The sequence below is a fragment of the Emys orbicularis genome, chromosome 7 (assembly GCF_028017835.1).
Source record: "Emys orbicularis isolate rEmyOrb1 chromosome 7, rEmyOrb1.hap1, whole genome shotgun sequence".
NCBI lineage: Eukaryota > Metazoa > Chordata > Testudines > Emydidae > Emys > Emys orbicularis.
In genome coordinates, this window is record NC_088689.1 from 7,732,888 (window position 1) to 7,759,429 (window position 26,542).

General features: G+C 44.4%; 1 protein-coding gene across 1 annotated transcript in view; it reads right to left on the minus strand.

The window, feature by feature from the left end:
• SORCS1 (sortilin related VPS10 domain containing receptor 1) overlaps nt 1-26,542 on the minus strand; it is a gene marked incomplete at its 5' end in the record, with an annotated part of 424,998 nt that overhangs the window by 26,417 nt on the left and 372,039 nt on the right. Inside the window, 6 exon segments of the mRNA XM_065407558.1 lie at nt 1,132-1,244; nt 4,936-5,059; nt 7,145-7,278; nt 12,690-12,876; nt 22,464-22,635; nt 24,426-24,539. Coding sequence (XP_065263630.1) covers nt 1,132-1,244; nt 4,936-5,059; nt 7,145-7,278; nt 12,690-12,876; nt 22,464-22,635; nt 24,426-24,539 — 844 coding nt within the window.

The window sequence follows — 26,542 nt, forward strand, 5'->3', positions numbered from 1 at the left end:
AGCTGTGCAAATGGCTGGTGTGGCAGTCGGATATTTGTGCATGCAGTTACTGTCATCACACACAGGAACACAATACCTGTGGGTACACATTCCATGCATGTACTCTCTCTCTCTCTCTCACACACACACACACACTTCTACAAATCAGTTGCACAGACCCTTTTACATTGCTTCAGTCTGTATCACAGTGTAACACCGACACCCCAGTCGTCAGCGGGCAGGATTGAATCTACGACCTCTGGAGCTTAGCGCATGAGCCTCTAATGCATGAGTTAAAAGCCATATGACTGTTAGCTAAGGCTGTAGAGCAGACTCATTAATTTCTCTCTTGAAGTGGTCTCAGTGCCACTAGATGGGACACAACACCACACCCAGGAGGTGTGTGTGGGTTACAACAGCAGCACTTGCAGTCTCCACTAACTGGTGTAACATTTGTCAGCCTTTTATAAACCCTAATCTCCAGCCCCAAATAATATTTCTTTAGGCCACAGCTCTTGATAGTTTCCAGTACACCAAGTATGTAGAGGAAAATGCATCTCCAGCACTGGCCCATGTCTCCAGAATGATGTATGTGGAGTAAAATGCACTTGCATGGCTGGACCATGTAGCTAATGTTATATGTTGGACTCAAAGCACTTACAATCCTGTCCTTTGTATGTGAAGAAACACACTTTCACTGCTGCTCCATAAATCTGGAACATCCTTTTTATGCATTCACGTGGGACAGCTCTGCATTCTGCCGCTGTATACAGACAGCAGCAAAGGGAAGTAATCATTATTATGCAGTGTTAAAACTGCTCACATTGTTATTACATAGGTGCAAGTTGGGTCTTATATGCACTTTCCTCTGAAGTATTCTGCTTTGGCCCCTATAATAAAAAAGTAGTGATACTTCCCAGAGGCAAGACCTATGCCCATCAGGCCCACCCACATTACGCTCAACCACACAAAAAACAAGGGTGTAGAGCATAGTATTTCAACAGATCTCATCATATGTCTCCCCCTCTCTCTCTCTTTCCAAGATCTATTGGCTCCTTGAAGACTTTGGGCAGATCATTCTGCTCTTCAAATCAAGGCCAGGATAGACACAACAATGATGGAGGAATAAAAAAACCGTATTCCATTGCTTACCTCTACTAGAGCTCTCTTGATCACTCTACTGACGTCCCGTCTCCATTCAGGGATATCTGGGTTGTACTCATCCAGGTTTGGCGAGAACGACAAGCGGAGAGATTGAAATCGCTCTGGGGATACAATGGCACACTTGCTGTGAATAAACTCACTGACAGACCGTGGAGTTTCAGCATCAGGTTGTCAATCAAATACAATATATTGCAGTGGATTTTAGCCATTGTAACTAGATAATACAATTATCCCAACTGAGTGAGAATCAAATGCGAGGAAGAGCCTCAGCTGGTGTGAGAAACATTGACATAGCTTCAGTGAAGCCACTGGAGCTATGCTGATCATTGTCGAATATGCCTACAGTTGAGGGATCCACCCAAAGGCTATGGGCACCTGGGCATCACATACAAAACTGTACAAGGCAGGAAAATGTCCTCGTCATCCTCTCCCCTTATCATTCTCTAACCATACTCCACTATTGATTTGTTTACATTTGTACTACTCTGCTGTAAAAGGGCACTCGTCGAAAGGGTTGACCACTTTTCACAAAGATACTAATACACAAACTGGCCTCAAAAAAGGACCTCAGCAACTTCTTAGACACAACAAAATTTAACTAGCTCCCCTTGCCCACAGCATCCCTATCAGGTACTACACACTCTGCTACCCCAGAGCTACCCATCTCCTTGCGCAGGAGGGATAGATGGGCATTGTTATGGACCTGCCGGTTAACAAATTTGGGCTACTATGGACCAAGGGAGGGGCAAATGAGTTTCAAAACAATGTCTCAAACTCCGCTCCATGACATTCCCAACGTTTCCATTGAATTGCTGTTCCCTTCTCAGGAACAGCAATGAGACCCCCTCCCACCGCAATATTATGAGTACATCATTCTAACACCAGTGCGGTTGGCCGTGATGCACACGTGTTTAGCAAAGCACTTAAGCGCATGCTTAAATGAACCATCCTCCTTCCATATTTTTACCTATTATGCTTAAGGTCATTTACATTGAATAGTGCCTTTCAGCTTCTGGACTTTATAACCGGTCCTATATTGATAAACTGGGCAGAGGTGGCTCTAAAACTTTCAGGCTCAGATCCTCAGCTGCTGTACACTGAGGTAGCTCCATTGAAGCCAAATGATCTACGTCGATTTACAAGGATGTGGTCCTTGCTTCATGAAATTTGTGTGTGTGAACTTTGCATTGGAGAAAGAATCACATCAAGCGGACCAGAGATGGAAGTTCATGGGTCATCTAAGAATAGGCACAGCGCAGGTGGTAGCAATGCAAGTGTCTTCATGTTGCCTTGACAATGGACCTGAAGCCTGACTTGTAGTAACCATTTCCAGGGATGCTAGGGTAACTCAGACTGGCCTATTCAGTCCTTGGAATTTCAGCTGAAATTTCCCAGAAGGATGTCAATAATGATGTTTTTTTTTTGCCATGTGGATACTTGTCCACTGGGACTTGGACTGAAACCTACAAAGCAATTTAAAATTTGTGCTATTCACAGACTGACTATTATATATGCCACTGGTCACTTCCACTAATTTCAGCATGTCATTCCTAACAAAGACTAATGAATGATCAACTCATCAAAGGTTTATCAAAATGGAACAGCACACAGAGCCAGGAATACCCTCACGTGGGCTGCTGTGTTGTTTTTTCCTTTCCTTTCCAAAATGCAGGTGACTTATCTAGCAATTAGGATGTTTACCTTATGAAAGGATGCAAATGAAACACTCAAAAGCATCACTTGAAAGAAGTGAGGCAGCGTCATCATTACTTTACCCTGTTGAGCAGCAGGGGGCTGGAACGGGGAATTTAACTGAAATGTTACACTAAAACTTGACTCCTGAAATATGGAAGAAGGCTGCTGCATGGGATTTGGATGGGATTTTAACAGATGTTCTGATAGAGAGACACGGCACATTTATATTTGCAACTTGAGAGAGAAGCTTCCGTGCTGAAACAACTTTGGGATAAGAAATAAAAAAGAACTTGAATAACTTCCACCCCACCCCCAGCCCAGCCTGTGGGTCTAGATAGGTCACTTCCTGGCAAGAGGCACTGCCAATATTTTAAAGAAGAGTTACCCCAAATCATTTCCCCTTTAATCTGTGATGAATCCCATTTCCCAGGGCTGGAGCTAAGGGTTGGGGAATCTCTCATGAGCAAGGTGGGAGGTAGTTAGCCAACCAACTGATAGTATATGTACTTCACTGGACCCATACGTACCTTGCACTAGAAAACGACATTGTGCCAGCATCTCAGCCGTGATGCAACCTCTTTTCCATGCTCCAGCAGCATGAAGGGGTTATAACGCTGACTTAACTAGTTTCTTGGGAATTTCCCCAGCATAGGGATATTCTACCCACACAACCAGCCACCGGCTCCTTCCAATTCCCAGGACAGGGACTGTGTCAGAATTACCACCTATTCCCAACCTCCAGCAGAGACGTGTGTGTGGAGGGGTGATGCCATCACCACCACCTCACGTCATGGCCCTCAGAGAAAAGTTGTGTTGAGGATGGGGCAGGGAAAGGGGGTGTGATCAGAGCTGCTGGAATGGCCCCTAGCGGGGGCTGCTGCCATCAGGTGCAACTGAAAGCAGCCCTAAGGCTGCCCTAAGTTTGCATAAGGGCCCAAATGATCTGGAGAGCGCTTCAGCCTAGCTGAGAATCCAGCCCATGCAGGGTGTTGGTAACACAGCACGGTTCTTAACAGACGTAATTGTCTGAATGGAGAATGAGTGTGGAAATATCTGTGAAAATACCAGATACACAGCATAATCTGCTCCACTCCACAGGGGAAACAAAACATTTCGTTTCAGGAGTATTTTTCTGAGGCCCAGGGATAAAAGCCTGATTGAATGGTATCTAGAGAGGGGGTAATTCCATTGGAGGCATGAAATAGCCCAAACCTGGGAGACCATCCAGCATATCACTGTGATCTGTGCTTGCAATACAGGGGAAAAGACAATAGTCAATTGTGCACCACTAAGATGTATGTTCTAATGGAGACAGATCATCGGGACAAAACATCGGCTCATCAATGGAGTTAAGCCAGTCAGTAACATAACCCACTTTTCCAATGGCCACGTTTGAAAATATTACAGAAAAACCTCAGAGTTAGGAACACCTCAGGAACGGAGGTTGTTTGTATCTCTGAAATGTTCTTAACTCTGAACAAAATGTTATGGTTGTTCTGGCAAAAGTTTACAACCGAACGTTGGCTTAATACAGCTTCGAAACTTCAGTATGCAGAAGAAAAATGCTGCATTCCCTTTATATTTTTAGTAGTTTATGTTTAACATAGTACTGTATTGTATTTGCTTTTTATTTTTTTGGTCTCTGCTGCTACCTGATTGCGTATTTCTGGTTCCAAATGAGGTGTGTGGTTGACTGGTCAGCTCATAACTCTGATGTTCGCTAATCTGAGGTTCTACTGTGCAATAATCATCTAGAAGTGGCTCTACTGTACAATGCCGAGCAAGATTCTAATCCTCTTGAGACCGGTGTAAATCTGGATTAACTCCAATTGCCTTCAAAGAAATTACTCCGGATTTACATCAGTGTAATTGAGAGCAGAATCTGCCCTAATGCATTTTGGAGCAATATTGCTAGGCTTCTCTTTTTAATAAGAGTTGGATCCAGGATGTTGCTGTAGGAACTACTGATGTGTCACAAACACAGCACACTGTTGTTGTGGGTACATCTATGCAGCTATATTCTCATCCTGTGCTGAGCGATGCCACCACTGCTTTGCTGGAGGGAATCAACAGACAAATAAAGGGGTAAGGGCTCACCATACACTGCAATAGTCTTTGTGTCCTGCAGAATGGTGTTCCCTGCCGAGACCTGTACCGTGATCGTGTTCATCCCTTCCACAGAGAATGTGAATGTGATGCTCCCCTCCAGGGTGACCAGTGGCTGCAAAGACATGAGAAAAGGGGGAATTAGGCTGCCATCTGACCTTCCTGATTCCAGAAGTCCTACCTCTGCTACTCCAAACAGGAGGGAGGTTAGGCATATGGTGTGTTGGATCTACAGGGGAGGATGACTGAGAGACTCTTTACTCCTTGACTGGTTTCTCCATCCTAGGTTTATAACCAGAGATCTTAAAAGGGTTTTTTTGGATGGAAATAAAAAAAAATCCATCATTTAGAACTCTCTTCTATTAATTGTATTAAGGTAGCACCAAGAGGCCACAAACAAGACCAGGGCCTGATTGCGTTAGGTGCTGTGTACAAATAAGGTGCCATCAAAGGGCTTACAGTTTGAACAAGCCAATGGAAAGGAAAGACCATTATCCCCATTGTACAGCTGGGGAGCCGACACAGAGAGGAACAAAGCGGCCTGCTCCAGATCACACAGAGTCGGTAACAGAGGTGGGGACGGACCCAGATTTCTCCCTCAATAGTCTACGGTATCTTCCAGGACACCACTGTTACTAGAATGAAGGGTTTAGGGCAGATATGGGCCTCCTACACATTTACCATTTTTCTGAAGGAGATGCTCATGGTTACACAATGTCTCCACTCCAGGAACTCTAGGCTACCATTTACTTTTGTTAAGACACTACACTAGTGCTTGCAGTACTGGCCTTTCTGACCTCATCCAGCAGCCGCTGCCATAACCTCCCATATTCCTTTACTAGTTTGGATTTTCAAAAGCACCCAGAGTTAGTTGAACTCTGCTCCCATTGCGGTCAATGGTAAAACTCCCCTTCAATGGGAGCCGTTCGGCCAGCACTAGTCACTAATACACTTAATTTCTCAGACAGGAGGGTAAGAGGTGACAATAACGGCCTGTAAGTACCTACGGGGGAGAAGATTTGATACTACAGGGTTCTTCAATCTAGCAGACAAAGGCATGACAAGATCCAATGACTGGAAGCTGAAGCTAGATAAATCCAAGCTAGAAATAAGATGCAATTTTAAACAGGGTAATTAACCACTGGAACAACTTGCCTAAGGATGTGGTAGATTCTCCATCACTCGATGTTTTTAAATCAAGATCGGATGGCTATCTAAAGCTATGCTCCAGCTCAGTCACAAGCTAATGTAGGGATTACAGAGTAAAATTATATGGCCTTGCTATGCAGGAGGTCACACGAGATGAACTAATGGTCCCTTCTGACCTTACCATCTACGAATCTATGAATCTAATTGGGGCCTTTGGGTACTTCTGCAATACAGATAAATAACAATTACAAAGCACCTGGTGAGATTTGCAAGCATCCTAACTAAAGAAACAGCAGAAAGTTGTATGTGCTCTATTTCTGGTAAGTAGCATCCATAGGCAGATACATGTATTGTGTATTATTTTGCATCCCCCAGAGTGTGGTAATGAAGAATTCTTGCATACATAGTTTAACAGACAAAATGAGAACTTTGCATTGGTTTAGAGGGTAAGCGTTGGCGTTATTAATAAAAAGTTTTCCTTCTTGTTAGTCACGCACTACACATAGACTAGGGAACAGGGTTTAAGTCCTGGGGCTATACAGAGGCAGCTCCAGATGAACAGAAAACTTCAGCGCAGATAGTTAGTTTTGTAAAAAGTGTCAAATTTGTATTTTAGTTAAAGAAAGAAAAAAAAACTTTTTAGCCTACTTTGCAATCAGATCCCCTCAGCATTATTCAATGGGGGGTTAGGAATTTGCATAAAATTCAAATGATCCTTACACAGAGATAGCTAAGTAGTTAAAAAAAATGCTGATTTGCATAGATAGGGGACGGGAGTTTATCCCACATCTCCCTATTGTGGGGTAGTTTACACCTTCCTCTGAAGCACCTGGTGCTGGCCATTGTCAGCAACAAGGCACTGGACTAGATGGAGCTGATCCAGACTGGCATGCCTAGGTTCCTATTGTTTTAGAGCAATGTGCCGAATCCTGACTGCTCTGATTTGTAATGGGTTTATTCAATATTCAAGAGTATTCACAGGCCCCGCCCACTCCCGGACACATTATTCCTCCCGGGATGGTTTGCTACGGTTCTGTAGGGGCATACAAACCTCGGTGTTGTTCCCGAACCACCAAATGTAAGTCAGCGTGCCCACCTGGCTGGGCCACAGTACCGCCGTAGCATTGACCTCTTTGTTCTTGGTAGTAACAAATGGGAGAGACAAATGAACATGTTCCAGGGGGCCTGTGGAGATAGAAGAAGTGGCAACTAGGGTGAGCGCCTTCTCTTAGGCATCAAAATGTGGGTCTGACACTGGATCCTCCAGCTTTTCAAATGAGACAATAAAGAGGAAAGTCATGTGGGGCATCACATGTAAAAGCATTCTGTCTTTGTACTGTTGCTGAGGAAAGACATTTGGGACCCATGCATCTAAAAACAGGAATTGCTATTACCTGAACTAAAGAACTCCACCTCTACAGCTCAAAGGCTGTAGCAAACTCATAAATCTATATACATGGACTACCCACTAGAGGGAGACAGAGTCACACTGGGTGGGCTACCCTGGGAAGACACTAGAATTTTCATGAGTAAGCACTAATAGAAGTATAGTAATATTACAAATACTTGGATCCATTCCTAAAGAGCCAGATATCAGGTGCTGTAAATTGGTATCGCTTTGTGAACGTTAATGGAGCTACATGGATTTATACCAGTTTAGGGCCTCCACCAAAGCATCTATCCCATGTATCCCTTCTTCTTAACTCTCACTTTTCCTCTCCCCTGTGGTCCTTTTCTCTCATCTACATTGTGCCTTTTATTTCGTTAGCGTAGCCAAGTTTTGTAGTTTAATGGACAAATAACATTTACTTTGAAACACGCCCTGGCTGTTCCTTTCTCCCACTTATGATGGGAAAATGGGGAGGCGTGGGTCTGTAATCACAACTTGTTTTATGGATTGTTTTCTGTGTGTGTCACTATCGTTCTTCTGGAGAACAGAAGTGTGGTCCTTAAAGAGATGGAGCAAGAGATAGGACAACAGAACCACAAGATACTTTGGGGGCACAGTTCTCCAATACAGGCTCAGTTCAAATTCCGTACCCAGGGGCTCCAAACACTGAAATGGGCACTTCTGGACTGATTTCAATATCCACGCGTGATCTGGCTGCTCTACTAAAGGAGTCGATATTTGACACCAGGACTTCCCAAATGACTTCACACATATATATATAGCGTCATTTATAGAGCGTTATTCACCCACAAGGATCACCAGAGGATTCCTCACTTTTTACACCTGTGCAGAGAAGGTGTAAGAAGCTACCAGCTCAGAAGGTGTCAATGACTGTGCACAAGGAGCATGTGGCTCCGTGACACACCCCTGAAATGCAGCCTTCTCTGGGGTAGAAACACGGCAACTATTTAACACCACAACCATACAATCCAGGGGCATTCAGGGTCAGACTACCACCGGGTTGTTGCAGGCCAGGATTATGTGTAATCTTTATTCTGATGGCTGCTGATGAACCCCCGCCACACCTCCAGGAGTGGCTGAATGCTCCTGTTTTTCTCACGCTTCGGAAGCGCTGCAGGATTTTGTCCTACACCTCTGTATATTGTCAAAAGTATTCCCCGACCAGAATCCACAGCTACAGGGGAAATCGCTGGTTATGTCTAGTCTCAGGTAGTGGGTGAGAACTGAAATTAATCATTATCCAGCCCTATGTGCATTTCAAATGAGGTGGCCTTGTTCTGTACTAAGTGTCCAGGGGGCAGCAGAAGGAGCAAAGGAGGCAGAATGTCAAGCATCCAAAGAAGTGGCAGTGGTAGAGCTAGGAGCAGGACCATGCACTGCGTCAGCTCCAACACCTAGTTCTCACCGATGCTAGCTTAACTCGTGCACTGTTGGATGTAGTAGTGCTGAGAAGGCCTCTCAAAGGGCCCGGCGCTGCATCGAGTCTTTAATGCCCTTTCAGGCCTTCACTGCTTCCTTGTTATGATAGAAAAAGAAAGGCTCATCCACACAGGCCCATATTATTTTAAAATCTGCATTCCAATATACAACGGGAGAAAAGGGACATGCTGTTTGGAGTGCATTGGTTGAACAGCAGGTGGTGCTGTATCACTCCATATAGGTGTATGGGATAGGAAGAGAACTCTTGTCCAATTACAAGAGAATTGCACTTCCAAGTTTTACATGCGGTCTATGAGCCATTTCATTACTACAACTCTGCATCTTGCCCCAAAACACCATCCGTGCCCCTAGAAGACTCTTTGGGTGCACAGAATTGGTACTGAGAACATAACCTGTGTAGGGCTGGCCTGTACCTAAAGAATCTCTTTAACTGACTACATCATTTTAAAGAGTTAAAGCAACAGGCAGGGAGACTGAATAAGTTTGCTGCTGACCTTAAATGCCTGCTGAGATGACTCGTAGATGGCCTTGATGCTAGAGAAATGGCTTACAATCAGAGCCTGCTGTATGAGCATGCCCCTACAGGCATAACGCTCACCTTTGCTCTCTCTCCTGATCCTTGGTTTCTCACCGCTGGTGTAATCTGGGCCTCAGGCCAGTTTAAACAGCCCATAGGTCCCACTCCGGTGCAAAGGTGATTCTCTAGTGGTGCAGAGTAGGTGGAAGGATTCTTATGCCATGCCAATTCCCTGCAGCTGACATAGCAGGGGAACTGGGGCCTATAGGAAAATGTGTGGTGAAAATGTCCCCCCTTCCCCTTGAATGATCTTTGTTTCCAGCCCTCTGTGGCTGTTTGCAGCTGGTAATAGCTAGAGCAAATTAATGCTATTCCATCTTGACCCAAGGGGACCAGGTCTGCACAGAGACTGCTGCAGGATCAGGGAAGTGCCAAGGGTAATGAGTGGTGAGTGAAATAGATTAGATATGACATGTATATTATACTGGTGAATTTAATGTGATATGGGCACGCCCCAATGAACGGCCCATCACAAAACCCTTATTGCATGGAGACTTTTAATGACATTTCAGAATATCTAAGTGATTCTGGTGAATGTTGGGCTTATTTCTATTACAAAATAATATTTTTTTGATAAATTGCTACATGACTTAGGCCCCTAAGTCACTTGGGCCATTTTGAAAATTGTATCTAGTCTCACAAAAAAGATACAAAGGCCACCTTTTAAAGTATCCTTTTCTAGAGTCCAAAGACTACAGGCTCCTTAGATCAGCTGGCCAGACAGCTAATTAGTGCCGGTGGCTGAGTTAGACAACTGCTTTCTCTTTTCCACTTGTGGCCTGCATAAGAAAACAGCTATTGTATCATGTGGCCTCATTAGTTTGCAAACAAGAAGAGCACAATGATGATCATCCCTTTGAAAACTCCTCTTGTTAAGCTGCAGCTGATTACAAAGCCTGTGTGCGGGAAGCTGTCAGAACCTCCCTGGAAATATTACCACTGGCCTGGTCCACACTAACCCCCCACTTCGAACTAAGGTACGCAAATTCAGCTACGTTAATAACGTAGCTGAATTCGAAGTACCTTAGTCCAAACTTACCGCGGGTCCAGACGGGGCAGGCAGGCTCCCCCGTCGATGCCGCATACTCCTCTCGCCGAGCTGGAGTACCGGCTTCGACGGCGAGCACTTCCGGGATCGATCCGGGATCGATTTATTGCGTCTAGACAAGACGCGATAAATCGATCCCAGAAGATCGATTGCTTACGGTTGGACCAGGAAGTAAGTGTAGACCTGCCCACCGAAACAATTCTCCATTTGTTTCCAGGGATCTTCACAAGATATTAGAAATAACCCCTGGCTTGCAATCCGCTGACTTATCCATAAACAGGAGCTGGCAGGGGCGGCTCAGAGGGAGCAAAGAACAGCTTTTCCTCAGAGAACAAGGTGTAGCCAGCTGTTTGTCTTGAGAGCCAAACCCACACCACGACTGATCAGTCAATGCTGCATAGGAGGGTTAAGCAAAACTCGAACACAGCATCTTTTGCCTTCACAGAGGGGGGAGGGATAGCTCAGTGGTTTGAGCATTGGCCTGCTAAACCCAGGGTTGTAAGTTTAATCCTTGAGGGGGCCACTTAGGGATCTGGGGCAAAATCAGTACTTGGTCCTGCTAGTGAAGGCAGGGGGCTGGACTCGATGACCTTTCAAGGTCCCTTCCAGTTCTAGGAGATAGGATATCTCCATTAAAAACAAACAAAAGAAAGCCTCTGGCTGTCCAATTGCAATAGGGGTCATTGGCCCTATGCAAGGGCAAAATATTCTGCCAGCTAAGAAAAAAACACCTCAGCTTTGGCCCCAAAACTGAGAAATTCCCTCAAACTGCCCAGGCCTCAGCATAAGGAACCACGTGGCTTAAGTCCCAAAATGTGAACCCCAAGTTATAGAGTAGTTTAAGAGTTTCATTTCTCTAAGGCATTATTTTTGGATTCAATGCCCCAGATGATGCTAGGAAGTGCTGTGCTGCAGAAGGTGCCATCATTCACATGAGGCATAAAACTGGGTTCCTGACCACCTGTGATCATTAAGAGGGATGATTTTCCGAAGACTTTCAGTGGGACTTGAACTCCTAAGTCCCTCAGGTGGCTTTTGAAAAAGCTCACCTTAAATCTACCATGGCACCTTTTACAAGAGAAAAGCTGTAAGCCCCAGTGTTCCAGCTAAGTTCCCCCTACAGTTTTCTGTAACTATAGGATTATACTTCACTCTGCCCTGTTTGGAGTGTTGCTGGGCACTGTTAAACAGCTGCTGTCTTGCACCCCAGGGACAGCTGCATTCCTGGTGAATAAAGTAACCTCGAAGTTGCAATCTGTGCATAGAACTTGTTGAATGCTTTGGGATCCTCTGAAGGAAGTATGCTATAAAAGTGTCAGGTAGCCATATTTCCAGGGTTTAACACTTCCTTTCTAAATAACATGCATGTACAATAAAAAAAACCCACAACTCCCTGCCCCCCACACCGAATCCTGGAGCTAAACCTTCGGGAAAACTCTGGGAAAGTTCAAACATGGGTCAGAACTTTGTGGCTTGGACCAATTCTTAACCAGAATAAAAGGGAAATAACATCAACTCTATCTAGGGGCAGAGGAAAATTTGAGTTTTAAATTGGCAGCCATTGAGATATAAGGAGGTTAGAAAGAAAAGCAGTGGAAGATACTATTTTTCTCGTAACTTTCTCCAGATTCAGGAATTTGGTTTCCATCACGATAGAAAGGGTGGTGATTTCTACCCCAGAAGTGGCAGCATTTCAGCAGTGGACACGTGATCCCTAAGTATACATACAGGCCAAACTTTTTAGAAGTGGCCAGCGATTCTGGATGCCTCAATTTTTGGCTATCCAATTCGAGACATCTTAAAGGAGCCTAATTTTCAGAAAGCACTGAGCACCCGCCCTTTGCAAATCAGATCCCTTTCTTTAAGGCATCTCAAGCTGGGAACCTGAAATTTGAGGCACTAAAAATGAGGAGTCTTTTTTTTCCTTTTTTTAAATCTCAGCCATTATCTGTGAATAGTTTTTGGATTCTCCGGCTCTCCGTTTGGGGAAGGACAAAAGTTCATTCTCTCTGCACATGTCTCAGAAGGTCTCCTCTCAGACAGGGAGCCTCCTGAATCGTCTCTAAAGAATGTAATGTTTCTTTAAGATAATTTGTAAACCAAACACAGTAATAACATACAAGTTACATGTAAGTACAGGACAGCGCTGTCCAATCCCAGGCTGTTTTCCACCTGCACGGTCACTCGGAATATGCCCACGTTCTGGTAGACGTGCTTGATCCCGTCCTCCATCGAGCTGAGATTGGCGTAGGACACGGCGATGCCGTCTCCAAAATCCACCTGAATGATCATCCTTTGGACGTCGCCCTATGACAATGGGGAAGGAGTCAATAAGGAAAACGACTCTTCTCTGACTTGACCTCACTAGTGGCCTGAACCTACTCCCACAGACTTCAGAGCGGGGAGAAGATTAGGCTGTACAGCTACAGGAAGTGATTTCAGAGAGCAACTCAGGATGGTTCAGAGGTTTTGCAACAGCCTGTGATCCCTTTCACTTGTCGGGCTGGAGGAACCCAACCCTGGCTCGTAATGACTCTTACCTGGCTGAGAGCTGTACAGTGGCCTGTTTGAAATGAGCTGCAAGCTCTCAACTACTCATAAAAACCACCAGCACTAATTGGTCCCCGTGTTGGCTGGGTCAGCAGGGGCAGGCTGAGGACTGAACAGGCATGGTGACTAATCTTCCCTCCCCCTGCCTAGAGACGATCCCAGCAGTGCAGGTGTAGGGTCTGCCTTGCGCAGCTGTTCGGTGGGTAAAGCGGAGGATATTCGTCCCCTGGGCTGCCTATCTGGCACTTTTGGCGATCATTAAAAATAAAAAAGGAAGCACAGCAGCAAAAACCACAGCAAGGAGCTCCATGTTCCATGCAAGAGCGGAGACCCTGGAGAAAGCCTGTTATGGGGGTTGATATTCCGCCCTAGCGGATGAACTTGCTTTTTGTACGCTGTAGCGGGGGGGCTACACACTCCAGCCCTGACAGGGTTAAAACCAGCCCTGGGAGAGGGCTGGAAGAACAGCCCAGGCTAAGGGGGGAAAACAGCCTCAGCTGTGGCCACGCCCCAAACAGACCAGCTGGCCCTATAAAGGCCAGGGAAGCCAGGAGCAAACAGTCTCTCTCTGCCTTTAGAGGGAGAAGGGCCTGGCTGCGGGGGAGCGTACCTGGGTACCTAAGGTGGAGCAGGGCTGGGGGAAGGCAAGAGGAGCTGGGGAGCTCCGGCCTGGAAACCCCCCAGGCTGCAGGCCTAGGGTAAGGCCTATTAGGTACTGGGTTGCAGGGGGCAGCCCATGGATAGCCAGAGGCAGCAGGTCCAAACCCCTATGCCTGTGATGAGTGGCTGATATACTGCAGTCTGCCCCAGTGAACGGGGGCCAAGTGATGACTGGCAGTAGCCAAGACTGAGGCGACGTGGGGATAGTGGGTGGGGGGCTTCCCCTGGGTGGGGAGACCCCAAGACTGAGGGGTTACTGCCAGAGGGGCAGCACCCCAGAGAAAGGGGCACCGGGTCCTGGGAGGGACACGGGTGCCTGCAAGAAGGTGGATCACCGGCCTGCAGAGGGCGCTCTGGAGGCTGGAAGAGCTAATTCCCGAGGACAACCAGCAGGAGGCGCCGCTGGGTGAGTCTGCGCCTGATTACATTCACACAGCCCCGATGAGCTCCACATCCAAGACACTCAGCCGGGAGCTCTTTGTGTAAGAACAGGCAGAGGAAATGAACAAACCTAAAACCCAAAGGATCCACGCGGATTTGTGTCTTTACACATGGCTTTACCAACCAATAGCATTTTTGATAAGCCGGTGCTCTTTGAAAAGGACAAGGAGCGGAGATGTGACTCAAACACATGCTTGCGGGGAGACCCTGGTTCTCATGCTCTGGAAACATCAATGGAATTCTCTCATCTTACTGCTATGGTGTTGTATCCAGTATGGTCCATTTTCAACAGGCTGACAATACATACAGAAACAGTCAGTGACTGTTGTAGGCCAGCCTTCATAAGAACATAAGAATGGCCATACTGGGTCAGACCAAAGGTCCATCAAGCCCAGTATCCTGTCCTCTGTCCTACACCAGGTCATACTCAAAGGTGAACTGTCAGGCTGGAGGGAGGTTACTAGTGGAGTTCCTCAGGGATTGGTCTTGGGACCAATCTTATTTAATATTTTATTACTGACCTTGGTACAAAAAGTGAGTGTGCACTAATAAAATTTGCAGATGACACAAAGTTGGGAGGTATTGGCAATATGGAGGAGGACCGGAATATCACACAAGAAGATCTAGATGACCTTGTGAACTGGAGTTCTAGAAATGGGATGAAATTTAATAGTGCTAAGTGAAAGGTCAGACATTTAGGGACTAACAACAAGAATGTTTGCTATAAGATGGGGATTTATCAGTTGGAAGTGACAGAGAAGGAGAGAGACCTGGGTGTATTGGTTGATCACAGGAGGACTATTAGCCATCAATGTGATGCGGCCATGAAAAAGGCTAATGTAATCCTAGGATGCATCAGGCGAGGTATTTCCAGTAGAGACAGAGAAGTGTTAGTACCATTATACAAGGCACTGGTGAGACCTCATGTGGAATACTGTGTGCAATTCTGGTCTTCCATATTTAAGAAAGATGAATTCAAACTGGAACAGGTGCAGAGAAGGGCTACTAGGACGAACTGAGGAATGGAAAACCTACTTTGAGAGGAGAATCAAAGAGCTTGGCTTGCTTTAGCCTAACCAAAAGAAGGCTGAGTGGAAATAGGATTGCTCTCTATAAATACATCAGAGGGATAACTACAAGGGACATAGAGGAGTTATTTAAGGTAAGCACCAATGAGGACACAAGAACAAATGGCTATAAACTGGTCATCGACAGGTTTAGACTCAAAATTAGGCAAAGGTTTCTGGCCATCAGAGGAGTGAAGTTCTGGAACAGCCTTCCAAGGGAAGCAGTCGGGGCAAAAACTTAACTAGCTTCAAGACTGAGCTTGATAAGTTTATGGATCCCCAACTGCTGGAGACAGGAAGGTTCTGAGTTACTACAGAGAATTCTTTCCCAGGTGTCTGCCTGGCAGGTCTTGCCCACATGCTCAGGATCTAACTGACTGCCTTATTTGGGGTCGGAAAGGAAGCCCCCCCCCCCCCCCCCAGCTCAGACTGGCAGAGACCCTGGGGCTGTTTTGCATTCCTCTGCAACATTCGCCATGGGTCATTTGCAGTTTAAACTAGTGTAAATGGTGGATCCTCTGTAACTTGAAGTCTTTAAACCATGATTTCAGGACCTCAATAACTCAGCCAGAGGTTAAGGGTCTATTTCAGGAGCGGGTAAGGTTCTGTGGCCTGTGATGTGCAGGAGGTCAGACTAGATGATCACGATGGTCCCTTCTGACCTTAAAGTCTATGAGTCTGTGGGTTCCTCCTAGATGTAGGAATTACTGGGTGAGATACAGGAATTAGGTGAGGTTCTTTGGCCTGTGTTATGCAGAATGATCACAATGGTCCCATCTGACTTTTAAAATCTCTGAAGATCCATTAATACCAATGTGACTTAAGCAGATGTTTGAAGTTAATCACTTGTGTAAGGTCTTTGCTGAACTGGGGACAGGGGAGACCAACAGCAAATCCATACTGCTGTGTACAAGCAGCTCCCAAGAGTAGCTTGCAAACAGTGGTATTATCGAGAGAGATTTTTGCAACAATATGACATTTCCTTACGTCAGTGACTGGGATGTGTGTGGTCAGGCCTACCGGTTAGAGCAGACATCACGTCTAGAGGTTAGAGCAGGCGTCAGTAGCCAGGAATCAGAGCCCAAGATGAGAGACTGAGTCAGAGGCCAGATGCCAGAGCCAATGGTCAGAGATGAAGTAAAAAAAATCAGAGCCAAGGGTCAGAGCTGAAGTCAGAAATCAGAGCCCAGAGTCAGAACCAGGCTAAGTGGAATGAAGCAGGGCACGGGCAAGGCTGGAACAAGGCAGGATCTATCTTGGCTGTGGGCAAATGCTTTTAGCAGCTGCTGAACTGTTGCTGCTGCTGGGTTTAAGAGCCGGTCTGTTGACTCTTCCAACCAATCAGGTGGACTGCGGTGTAATAAATCAGGCAGTCTAAAAGCCAGCGGTGCTTAGTAGGTTGCCCAGAACCTAGCTCTGCTGCAGGCTCTCATCCCTGGCACTTGGCACCAAAAATAAAACACCCAACTCCCCCAACCCTTCTTGCTATAGCCTTGCCTGCTGCCCTTTCCAGCGTGTGCTCAGCATGTTGACAAGCATAGTGGTAGATTATATGGCTCTGCAGAACCCAAGTAAAGTGGACAGTAAGCCCAGTGCACTTCTCCTGTGGCTTCGCAAATGGGCATCAACGCAATGAGCAGTAACCCAAGTCCAACTTCTTGAATGAGCAGCATCTTCCAATACCATCTCTAGAGGTCTGTAATGCAAACTCTCTTAGAATGCATGGTCACAATTTGCAAAGGTGGCCAGCTAACGTTAGGTCCCCTAAATTCAGTCCCTGTATATTAGTCACGCTGGGGTAGGCAGACACCTGTTATAATAGCCAGGGAAAGAGCAATCTTTTGGGTTGGCATTGCTAACCTGATTTAATGTATGTGTTACCTACAAGGTGTGGTGTAGCCTTCAGATGGTACATTGCAATCCTAATATAGACTCTGATCTAGCAAAGCCCTTAAGCCTCTGCTTAGCGTTAAGCACATGAGTAGGTCTACTGACCTCAATGAAGCCTGTGGCAGAGCTAGGAGTTGAATCCAGATCTTCCAAGGCCCAGACCCATGTCTTGAGAACCAGACCATTAAAAAATAAAAGCACTTTGACATAATAATTAAGTTTTCAAAGACACTCTATTGACTAACAAAACCCGACCTTTTGGGATTTAAACACACATATAATAGCACCTTTTTTATCCACACCAAACTTACCTATTTTTTGCAAAAAAAATCTAGAACACAGGACCTAAATGCTTTCAGCAAGCTCTCTGAATCTTTTCACTTCAGTGTTTGTTAGCAACATGCCATGCTGTTTGCAAAATATTATTACACTTTGATTACTTTTATACTGCCATTAGAATTTTGGTATATGGGAGATTATGGCCCATCCCAATCAATCTAATAAGGATGCAGCCTTCCAGCTTTCCATTTAAATTTCACCCAGAAGGTTGTAATCATGAATTTTCCGTATTAAGTGCTAGTCTTTGTATGTAGATTGAAGTATTAAAACAATGAGATACAGCTCAAAGTTTTTAATTTTAGTCCCATGTCTCAGATTTAATTTAAAAGTCTTCAATTATGCATTGGCTTGCGTCTCTTTTTCCTTACAGATGTTTAAAACGGATTTAATTATCCACTGCAACAGGCAGACACTGCTTCTGTCGGGATGTCTTCCTGAATGAATGTTTTTTAAAATGTGCTTTACACAGTCTTTATGCAGATTCACCCATTTCCCCCCATGGCACTTTTCCACTTGCATCCAAAAATGTGTCCTTGAAGACATTTCTTTATGGGAGATGTTCCACTGAATTCCTGTGCATGTCTGTCTGTAGAATGCTCCTTAATAAGACTCGCAGTTCAGCAAATCATTAAGCATATGCTTAACTTTAAACAAGTTAAGTCTGCCCTGATTCAGCAAACCACATGCTTATCTTTAAGTGCATGCTTAAGCACTTTACTGAATTAGGGCCTAAGGCCAGTGATTAATAATGATGCTTATTGATGGTTTCTTGCCGTTTTCCTCCAAGAAGAATATTTGGATGACTACATGTAAAGTCAAATAAACTCAACCATAATCAAGTTCAAGGATGCTGGTTTCAAGTTGATTTTATTAACATTTATTAATAAGTTGTACACAAGTTGATTCTTGGAACATTTCAAAGTAGCAAGTAACAAGTAACAGGAGAACTGGTGTTTAGGTATGCGTGGAAACATTTACCTTTCTTTAGAAAGCACAGGTCAGTTGAGACCAGTCATTAAAATAGGTGTATACGAAAAATGTGGCCACCTCAGAGTCACCTCCAGGAAAATGGCATTGTGACTGGGTTGCCTCTGCAGCACCCCTTCGTGGCCCATCAGGGCCTGACTCCCCCCAGGTCTCCACTGGTAGGCTGCTGTGAGGTCCAAGGTAGCAGTGTTTTGGCCGTCCAGCCAAGGCAAACTTCAGTCCTGCCCCATCTGGGGTGATAAGGACTAAAGGAAATGAGGAACAAACCCCCCCCCCCCCCAACTCATAATGGAATCATCCAACGAACCTTCAGTGGGGCCACGCCCCTCTATTCAGGGCTTGTCTCCAAACAGTCTGTGCTTCTGCTGATCCCCTAGGGTCTGGTTGTCCCTTCTAGCAGGGACTCGTCCAGCCAGCAGGATAGTTCAGTCTCTCACACCAGGAGAAGCAGAATTCCGCCCTTGGCAGCCCTTGACTGAGCTAGATCTCCTTCTTTTAACTCTCCTCTTGATGCCTGACATTTGCTGCAGGCGTGATGGGGCCAACTGGATCCAGAGACTCTCATTAACCTCCTTGTTGCCAGTGTGGGGCCATCTGCCCCATCACAGGCACACGAGTTTCGGTGTAAAAAACGAATGGGGCCAGATCCTCGCCTAGTGGAAATCAGCATAGCTCTACTGACATCAATAGAGCTACAGCAATTTATATCAGCTGATGGACTAGAAACACTTGCTCCCAGATCTTGGGAAGAAGAGGCAGACCTTTCAGGGTTCTCCTACCTCTTCACTAGCTCAGTGACTGTCAGTGTTTAACCACAGATTCACCAATATTCCTCTCTCTGAGTCCCATATGATCACAGGCTGCTTTTGAATTGTTTTCCCTTGTTCCTCCCAGTGACATTGTTACAGCATCAGAAAGTCATATTCCACTTTGTTGAGTTTGATCATCTCTGTGAGGATAACAAGACCCAGCGCTATGAAACCTTTTTCTGATTCTCATCATGTGCTTCTGTGGAGACGCCATACTCTTCACTGCTAGCATTTGCTCTTTCCTTCCTCTTGTTCTGCTGTTGTGTTGACCTATGAGACTAACTGAGTTTTCAGGGATAACCATGAGTTCTCCTCTCTTCTACTCAGTCTCAGCTTGTTCCTTAGAGAGGGCAACTAGACTTAGAAAGTTAACAGCTGTACAGGTCTCAGCAGATCTTTTCTTTGCTCATCAGCTTCATAGCTTTCTTGTCCTCACTGTTAGTCCTCTTGTGTCAAATGGAACTGGAGTATGAACACAGAGTTGGAAAGGTACAGTATGTAGGGTAACTATCTACATCTCAGAGCCGGGGAAGCGCTAAAGCAGCAGTATTCCGAAGGGCCGAAGACAGGAGAAAAGGTCTGTCTGTCTTTTACCTCACAAGAGTTGAAAATGTGGCACATGTGAAGAAACTGGTCCATCTTGGATAGCTTAGTCATTAAAATCATTGGCCATCACCTCCGGAACTGAGGGACTGGCCTGTCTTTGTTTCTGGGTGCACTAATTCACATGTCCTCGAGCAAAATCACATATGCACGTCCACATTATCCAGCTCGTTTTGACATGCCTGACGTCCTCCTCTGATGTGAGCAGCTAACCAGAGAACACTCTGTTTTTGATACCTACCTCTCATCTGCATTGGAAGGAAATGGATCTAAGGCCTTGCCTATGTACAGCTTTGGTACCTATTTAACTATTTGCATTAGGGATGTGACTTTTACAGAAATCGTTAAATGGGTACAATCCCTACTATACTTATGCTGCCTTATAGCAGTATACTCGATTCACCGAAACTTAGGGAAATAAGCTATACCAGTATAAAAACCTTTATACCAGCATAACTGCATCCACACTAGGAAGGTTGTACTGAGTCCGTTAACCCAATATACTTAAAGCAGTACAATGTGCATGTATAGACAAGGCCTAAGATTAAAAGGCTCCTCACACAAGGCCAGACCTACTGAACGCAGCTTGACTTTTCAGGATGCTTTCAAGTAACTCTCTTATCCCCTTTTGATAGCTCCACCATTTGCAACAGTGGTGAGCAACTGAAAACAGGTTCACAGGTGACAGGAGCACCCATGTCCCAGCGCAAGAAGCTTTTCATTGTTTCTTTCTGCATCAGTGAAACCAAAGGAGCTATAGCTGGCCAGTTTTTTCCTACCACTTCAGCGGCCAAACAAATTAAGGCTCGTTGTGCAGCTCATGTGTCTAGCATTTTTAGAGAGAGCATCAGCGGTAGCTAGCGCTGGTTGAAATTTTCCACACATTTTATTTTTGACCAAAAATGTGAGTTTTTCAAACAAAAAAAATTTTTTTTTTTTTTCAAAAATAATTATTTTTTTAAATTTCCCATATTTCAATGAATAAAACTGAAAACTGTGAATGTTTTGGTTTGGGTTGTTTAGTTAATGTTTTTGCCTACTTTCTCTGCTTTTTCTTTCCTTTAATTCCCCTTATCAGTGGCAAAATGGACAAAAAGGAGGGGGAGTGAGTTTTTGTTGTTTTATCAAAATTTTGAATTGTTTTTGTCTTTTTTTTTTTCCAGAGAATGAACATTTAGATGCACCAAAGCACATCAGATTGTTATATGCTGCTTCCTTTGCAAATCAGTATGCGAGTTTGTTCAGAGAAGGAAAAGGTGCCGTAAAGCCTTAGTCAACACTTACAACTTTTAACCACCGACCCCAACAGTATCGGATTTTCCTCATTATATCGGCTAGGATATCGCTATACAAAAATCAGAAACCACCACTACGGAGATCCAAGTTAGTCCCTGTAAGCCGCCATGCATTTTGTGTTTTTGTGTAAACACATATCAGTGTTTAGGACTTGCTTGCCAAACCACAAAGGAAATCAAATGAGACAAGGGAAGGAGGAGGAAAAGGCAATCTGGACAGTGAGGAAATCAGTGAGGGAGCAGAGAAAACAGGATGGGAGATTTCATGGATTCTCTCCAATGACTTAATAAAATACTTTAGATACAAGAGGAGCCAGGCTGGGAGGAAATGTACTTGCAGATTAGAAATGTGCTGAGGATACAGGGTTTTGTTTTGTTTTTAAACCACCTTTCATCCAGGGATCTCAGAGCTTTTCAAACACATTAATTAAACTTTGGATCACTACAATGAGGTATGTTCAGTATTATTAGACCCATTTTACAGAGAGGTAAGCTATCTCATCAAGAAGTCACAGAGTGAGTCAGTGGCAGAGCCAGGATTAGAATCCAAGAGCCCAGATTCATAGTTCTCTGTTCTACCACTAGGCCACTTCGTAAAGTTCCAGAATCTGAGCTACAACTTGCACACAGCTCAGGAGTGGTGTGTGTGTGTGTGTGTGTGTGTGTGTGTGTGTGTGTGAGAGAGAGAGACTTTAAGACCACCCTTGTTCTGGTGGAAGCTGAATGAGGCTAGGGTTCATATTCACCATTGGATTCCATCGTGATGAAATCTTGAGATCTTTTCTTGGGAGATTTTAGCCCTAAACACCTAAATGGCAGAAAAACTCAGCCATCTCAAAGCGGGGAAATCTCATAAGATCAGACCTGTATGTGAGATTTCCGCCATCTTCGGCTGAACTGCAGCAACATCTAATTGGAACCAATGATCAGTCCATTTTGCACTTTCAGATCCTGTTGGGAATCCAAACCAAAGGAGACAGGCTGGTGTCAAGATTCTAACCTGCACCATCTTTGAAATTTGAAGTGGTTTGGATGTGAAGTTCTGGTTCTGATCTGTGGTTGATGCCTGGAAACAAACTTTGTGTCCCATCATCACCTTATGTCACTTATTGCCTTACATGCATATTCAGACTGAGATGCATTGTTAAATGGATTTAATCCCCTACTCCAGTGTCTCAACTCTTAATGTCTTTGCAAGCTTGCATGATTCAGATTAACGTATGCCCAAGGGGGCCCATAAAAATAGACCGTACCTCCTCCAGCTGCACCATGAGAGTAACGTTGTGCCCTTGTTCTGCGGTCAGTTTCCCATCCGAGGTGATGATACGCAGTCCGCGGGGGGCCTTGCCAGGACACTGCTGGGGTTTAGCTGTGTACTGTTCTCTCACGCCATCGGTGCAGTTATTAGACACAACCTTTCTGTACCTGCAAAGAGAGAGATCTCTGTGTAAGGAGGGGATGCAGGGAATCACAAGTTCAAACCCGGCATGGGAAGTTTTCAAATTTGCTTCAGGTTGGTGAGGCTGGGAGCAAACTGGCTTCTAAGTACTTTGTAGCTAAGTGGTCCAGTCACACTTTCCAAAGGTCTACAGTGCACAAGCAGCCCATAATGTTGCATTTTCAACTGGATACAATATTCTCATACATTGCTCCCCTAAAGAGTTGCAAAGTTTTGCTGGACACTTAAACCACTGCCGTCCTGCACTGCAGAGCTTTCTGCTTCTCAGTGGGGCATGAGCCAATTCTCTCTAACGATCCAATCTTGCACTTTTTTAACCACCTTTCACCCGAGGATCCCAGAGCTTTTAAAACCCATGAAGTAAGCTTAGGATCACTGCAGTGAGCGACGTTCAATATTAGACCCATTTTACAGAGAGGCAAGCTAGATCATCAAGAAGTCACAGAGTGAGTCAGTGACAGAGCCAGGATTAGAATCCAAGAGCCCGGTTTCCTAGTTCTACCACTAGGCCACTCTGTAAATTTCATGGTCCAGAACCTGAGCTAGAGCTGAACACAGCTCAGGAGAGTGTGTGCGCACCGATAATTTTAAGACCATGTATTTTATCACAGCAATTTTGGGCCCAGCAGGGTTACAGTTTGGACCAAGACTCAAGATAGAGCAGCCTGAAGGTTGCTCTGTCATGCACTGGCTGCTGAGACTATGGCAGCTGGAGAACAGCAGAATTTAGAAGAAGTTGTGTAAAGGTGCTGGAGGGCAGGATCTGGCCCCATGCATTTGAAAAGTGCTTTGAGATTTTTTTGACAGACAGCTATAGAAAGATATCAGTTATATTCTAAGGTTAATCTGTTGAGGTTGTGTTTATCTAATGCACAATACACTGTAAACCTCGAATTTTTTTCCCTTTCCCTTGTAAGATGCCACTGTGAACCCCAACGTGCCTTTATTTCGTTTTTCTCTTTTAAGTGGATTTTTGGTGTTGCCACTGCATTCCAGGGAGAGACATTGCCGTTCTAAGGCAGATTCTGTTTATGGAGTCACAAACATGGCTACATTATATTGATCAGTGCTGAAGGTAATGGGCTAGATCCTTGGACCCATGTGTGCAGCTTGTGAGCCTATAAGAGGTTGATGTATAGTTGTCAGTTCTTTGTGCATGTTTTATGCACCTTATATTTAGCAAATGCAATTAAAACTTGACACCTTCAACTCCTGTTGACCTTACCTGCAACTGCCACTGATTTTAATGGGGCTGTAGAGGGTCATGGAGTACTCAGAACTTCTCAAGGGTTATCGAGTTATTATTCTCTTTCTTCAAATTTAAACCCAATTCTTATTGCCTTCCTCTAGCATGTATCCCACTCTCAGCTTTGATTACTTGGATTTTCTTCAGGATTTAGGGCATGATCCAAAGTCCACTGAAGTCAATGGCTGTCTTTGCACTGACTTCAATGGATGTTGGATAAGCCCATAGATCACATTTGTCCATTACTCAACGGTTTGCTTGTAGCATCATTTTTCCAGAGAAGATTTAAATAAGAAAATAAAAACAAAAACAAAAAATAGAGAATTATGTGCTTGATCCAAAGCCCATTGAAGAAGTCAATGAAAAAATTCCTATCGACTTAATCAGTTTTGAATTGGACCCTGTGTCACAGGAAATATAGGCTTTAAATAACTCTGGGATGACAGATTGTAGATGCCATGTGGCTGAAGGGTTGGATTTGCTAAAATCATCTTCTGTAAATCCACTTACCCGGTGCTGTTGAGATAACTCTGTCCAAAGCTACAGTCTTTTGACAAGGATGACGGGTTATACCAAAACGCCGGTAGACACTGGCCATTGGTGTGACGCTCATATCCATAATCACTGTTTTACCATAAAAAGAAAGAAAATGCATTGACAAGGAAATCAGACATTAACTCGTCCTCACTAATATGGATGCAATGACTCTAGGTCCCTTTCCTGCATTTTCAGCTTCAAATGATATAATAAATACAGCACCTGGGCCTGATTCTGGTTTTGCTTTTGACTTCAGTGGCGTTAACCTAGATTTAGGACAGTGTATGCAAGAGCAAAACAAGCCCTTTTGTTTCTAGTCCTGGTGGTTTATGAAATCGTAGATTGTAAAATGTCAGGCCTATATTGGTGTCTTGGTCTGGCATTGCTTCTTGGATACAGACAGATTCAGGTGCAAATGTAGCAAATCCCAGAACTCACAGCAATTTTCAATTGCTGCGGACTCAGTGATGCTTTAGAAACTGAATAGCTTAATCCAAACTGACATTATTTGGACACAACGTCACCTGAGGCCTAAAGCAAATTGAGAAAGCTTTCAGGAGGGACAAACTTCCATGCAGGATTTTTGGTATGGAACAGAAAAGGCTGGGTTTTTTTGTTTGTTTTTTGTTTTCATTTCTGCATTAGTTTGGAAAAGGAGAAGTTATCACTGTCAAAAGGAGGAAGAGGATTGAGCTGGTGGAAAATGGTAATAAAAGAAAAATTAATTTTCCCCTTGGACCATAACTGGAATGCTGTTGAGACACTGTCCTGTACATATTCATCCAGTTGCATCATGGCTTTGCAATGGGGAATATTAATTACACAATACTCGTTTGTCTTCTTACAAATTTTGGAACATGGTCTTCTTTGCAGATTTCCTGTTCTAAAATGCCACTCTCCTTTGTAGAAAGTGACCTGATAATTACAACCGCAAGGAGGAGAAACTGATTGGAGGAGGCTTGGATGGGAGCTAAGACCTTGAAGGAAAGGAGATAGGACAGAAGACAAAGGAAGTGGAAGGAGCCAGGCTGCCAGGATTGTATAGAGAGAGAACCAGGTTGTTCTTCCTGTAGCTGGACCAGAGATGGTGTTCCAGGAAAGTGACTGCTTTGTTTTTAATTCCAACGAAGAGATGGTCAAACAAGAGTAAAAATTGTGAAAACCTTTTCCCTGCTTTGACGTCAAAATGCTGACTTTCAAAGTTTGAGTTTAATTAAATTTTTGAACTATAAGCAACGTTACAAAGGAAAATCTCATGAACAATTTACAATATTTTTTGTTGGAATTCCAGCAAGATTTGCCATCAAAATTTAAAAGCTTGAAACATTTCAACCAGCTCTATTCCTGAAGGCCTAGAAAAGAAATGGTGCAAGGTGGTCTAAAAGGATACAACTAAGAGTAAAGGAATGAAATTGGCCAAAGGAAAACGTAGGCTGAATATCAAAAATGACATCTTAGTGAGGTCTAGTTGATTATGGAATAGTGTTCTTCAGGGATGCATTGGAAGCCCCATTGTCTGGCATATTTAAAACTGGATTTACAAAGTAATTGAGGACATACTCTAGGAAACAGTCCTGCAATTTCCAAGTGATGGACTAGATGACCTAAAATGATCTTTTCCATCCTTAGTTTTTATGATTCAATTTTCAGGAGCCTAGTTCCTAACATACCAGTGACTGACCATTGCTTAATGGCTTTAGAAGTTCAAGACAGGCTTGCCAGCCTGTCAAGTGCTCCTATAATCATCCTTATTGGAAGGAGGACACCAGGGCTATGGAAATATTCTCTAATGAGAAGTAAAACCATTTTCATTTGCCTAGCGAGAACAAATATTTATGTACAAACAGGACCTCATTCCTTTGTAAATTCAATTGTCGCCACATTGAAACGCTATATTCCCGAGTTATCATGTGTCAATATAATTAAAAAGCTGTAACACTCTACACATAGTATGTCCCTAGTCAGTTTTGTTTTTCACCTAACAGTGAAATCTGCCCAGAGGGGATCAGCATCCAAAGTCCAATTTAATCCAACAATACTGGTCTGTAATTTCATATTACACACACACACACACACACACGCTACAAGTT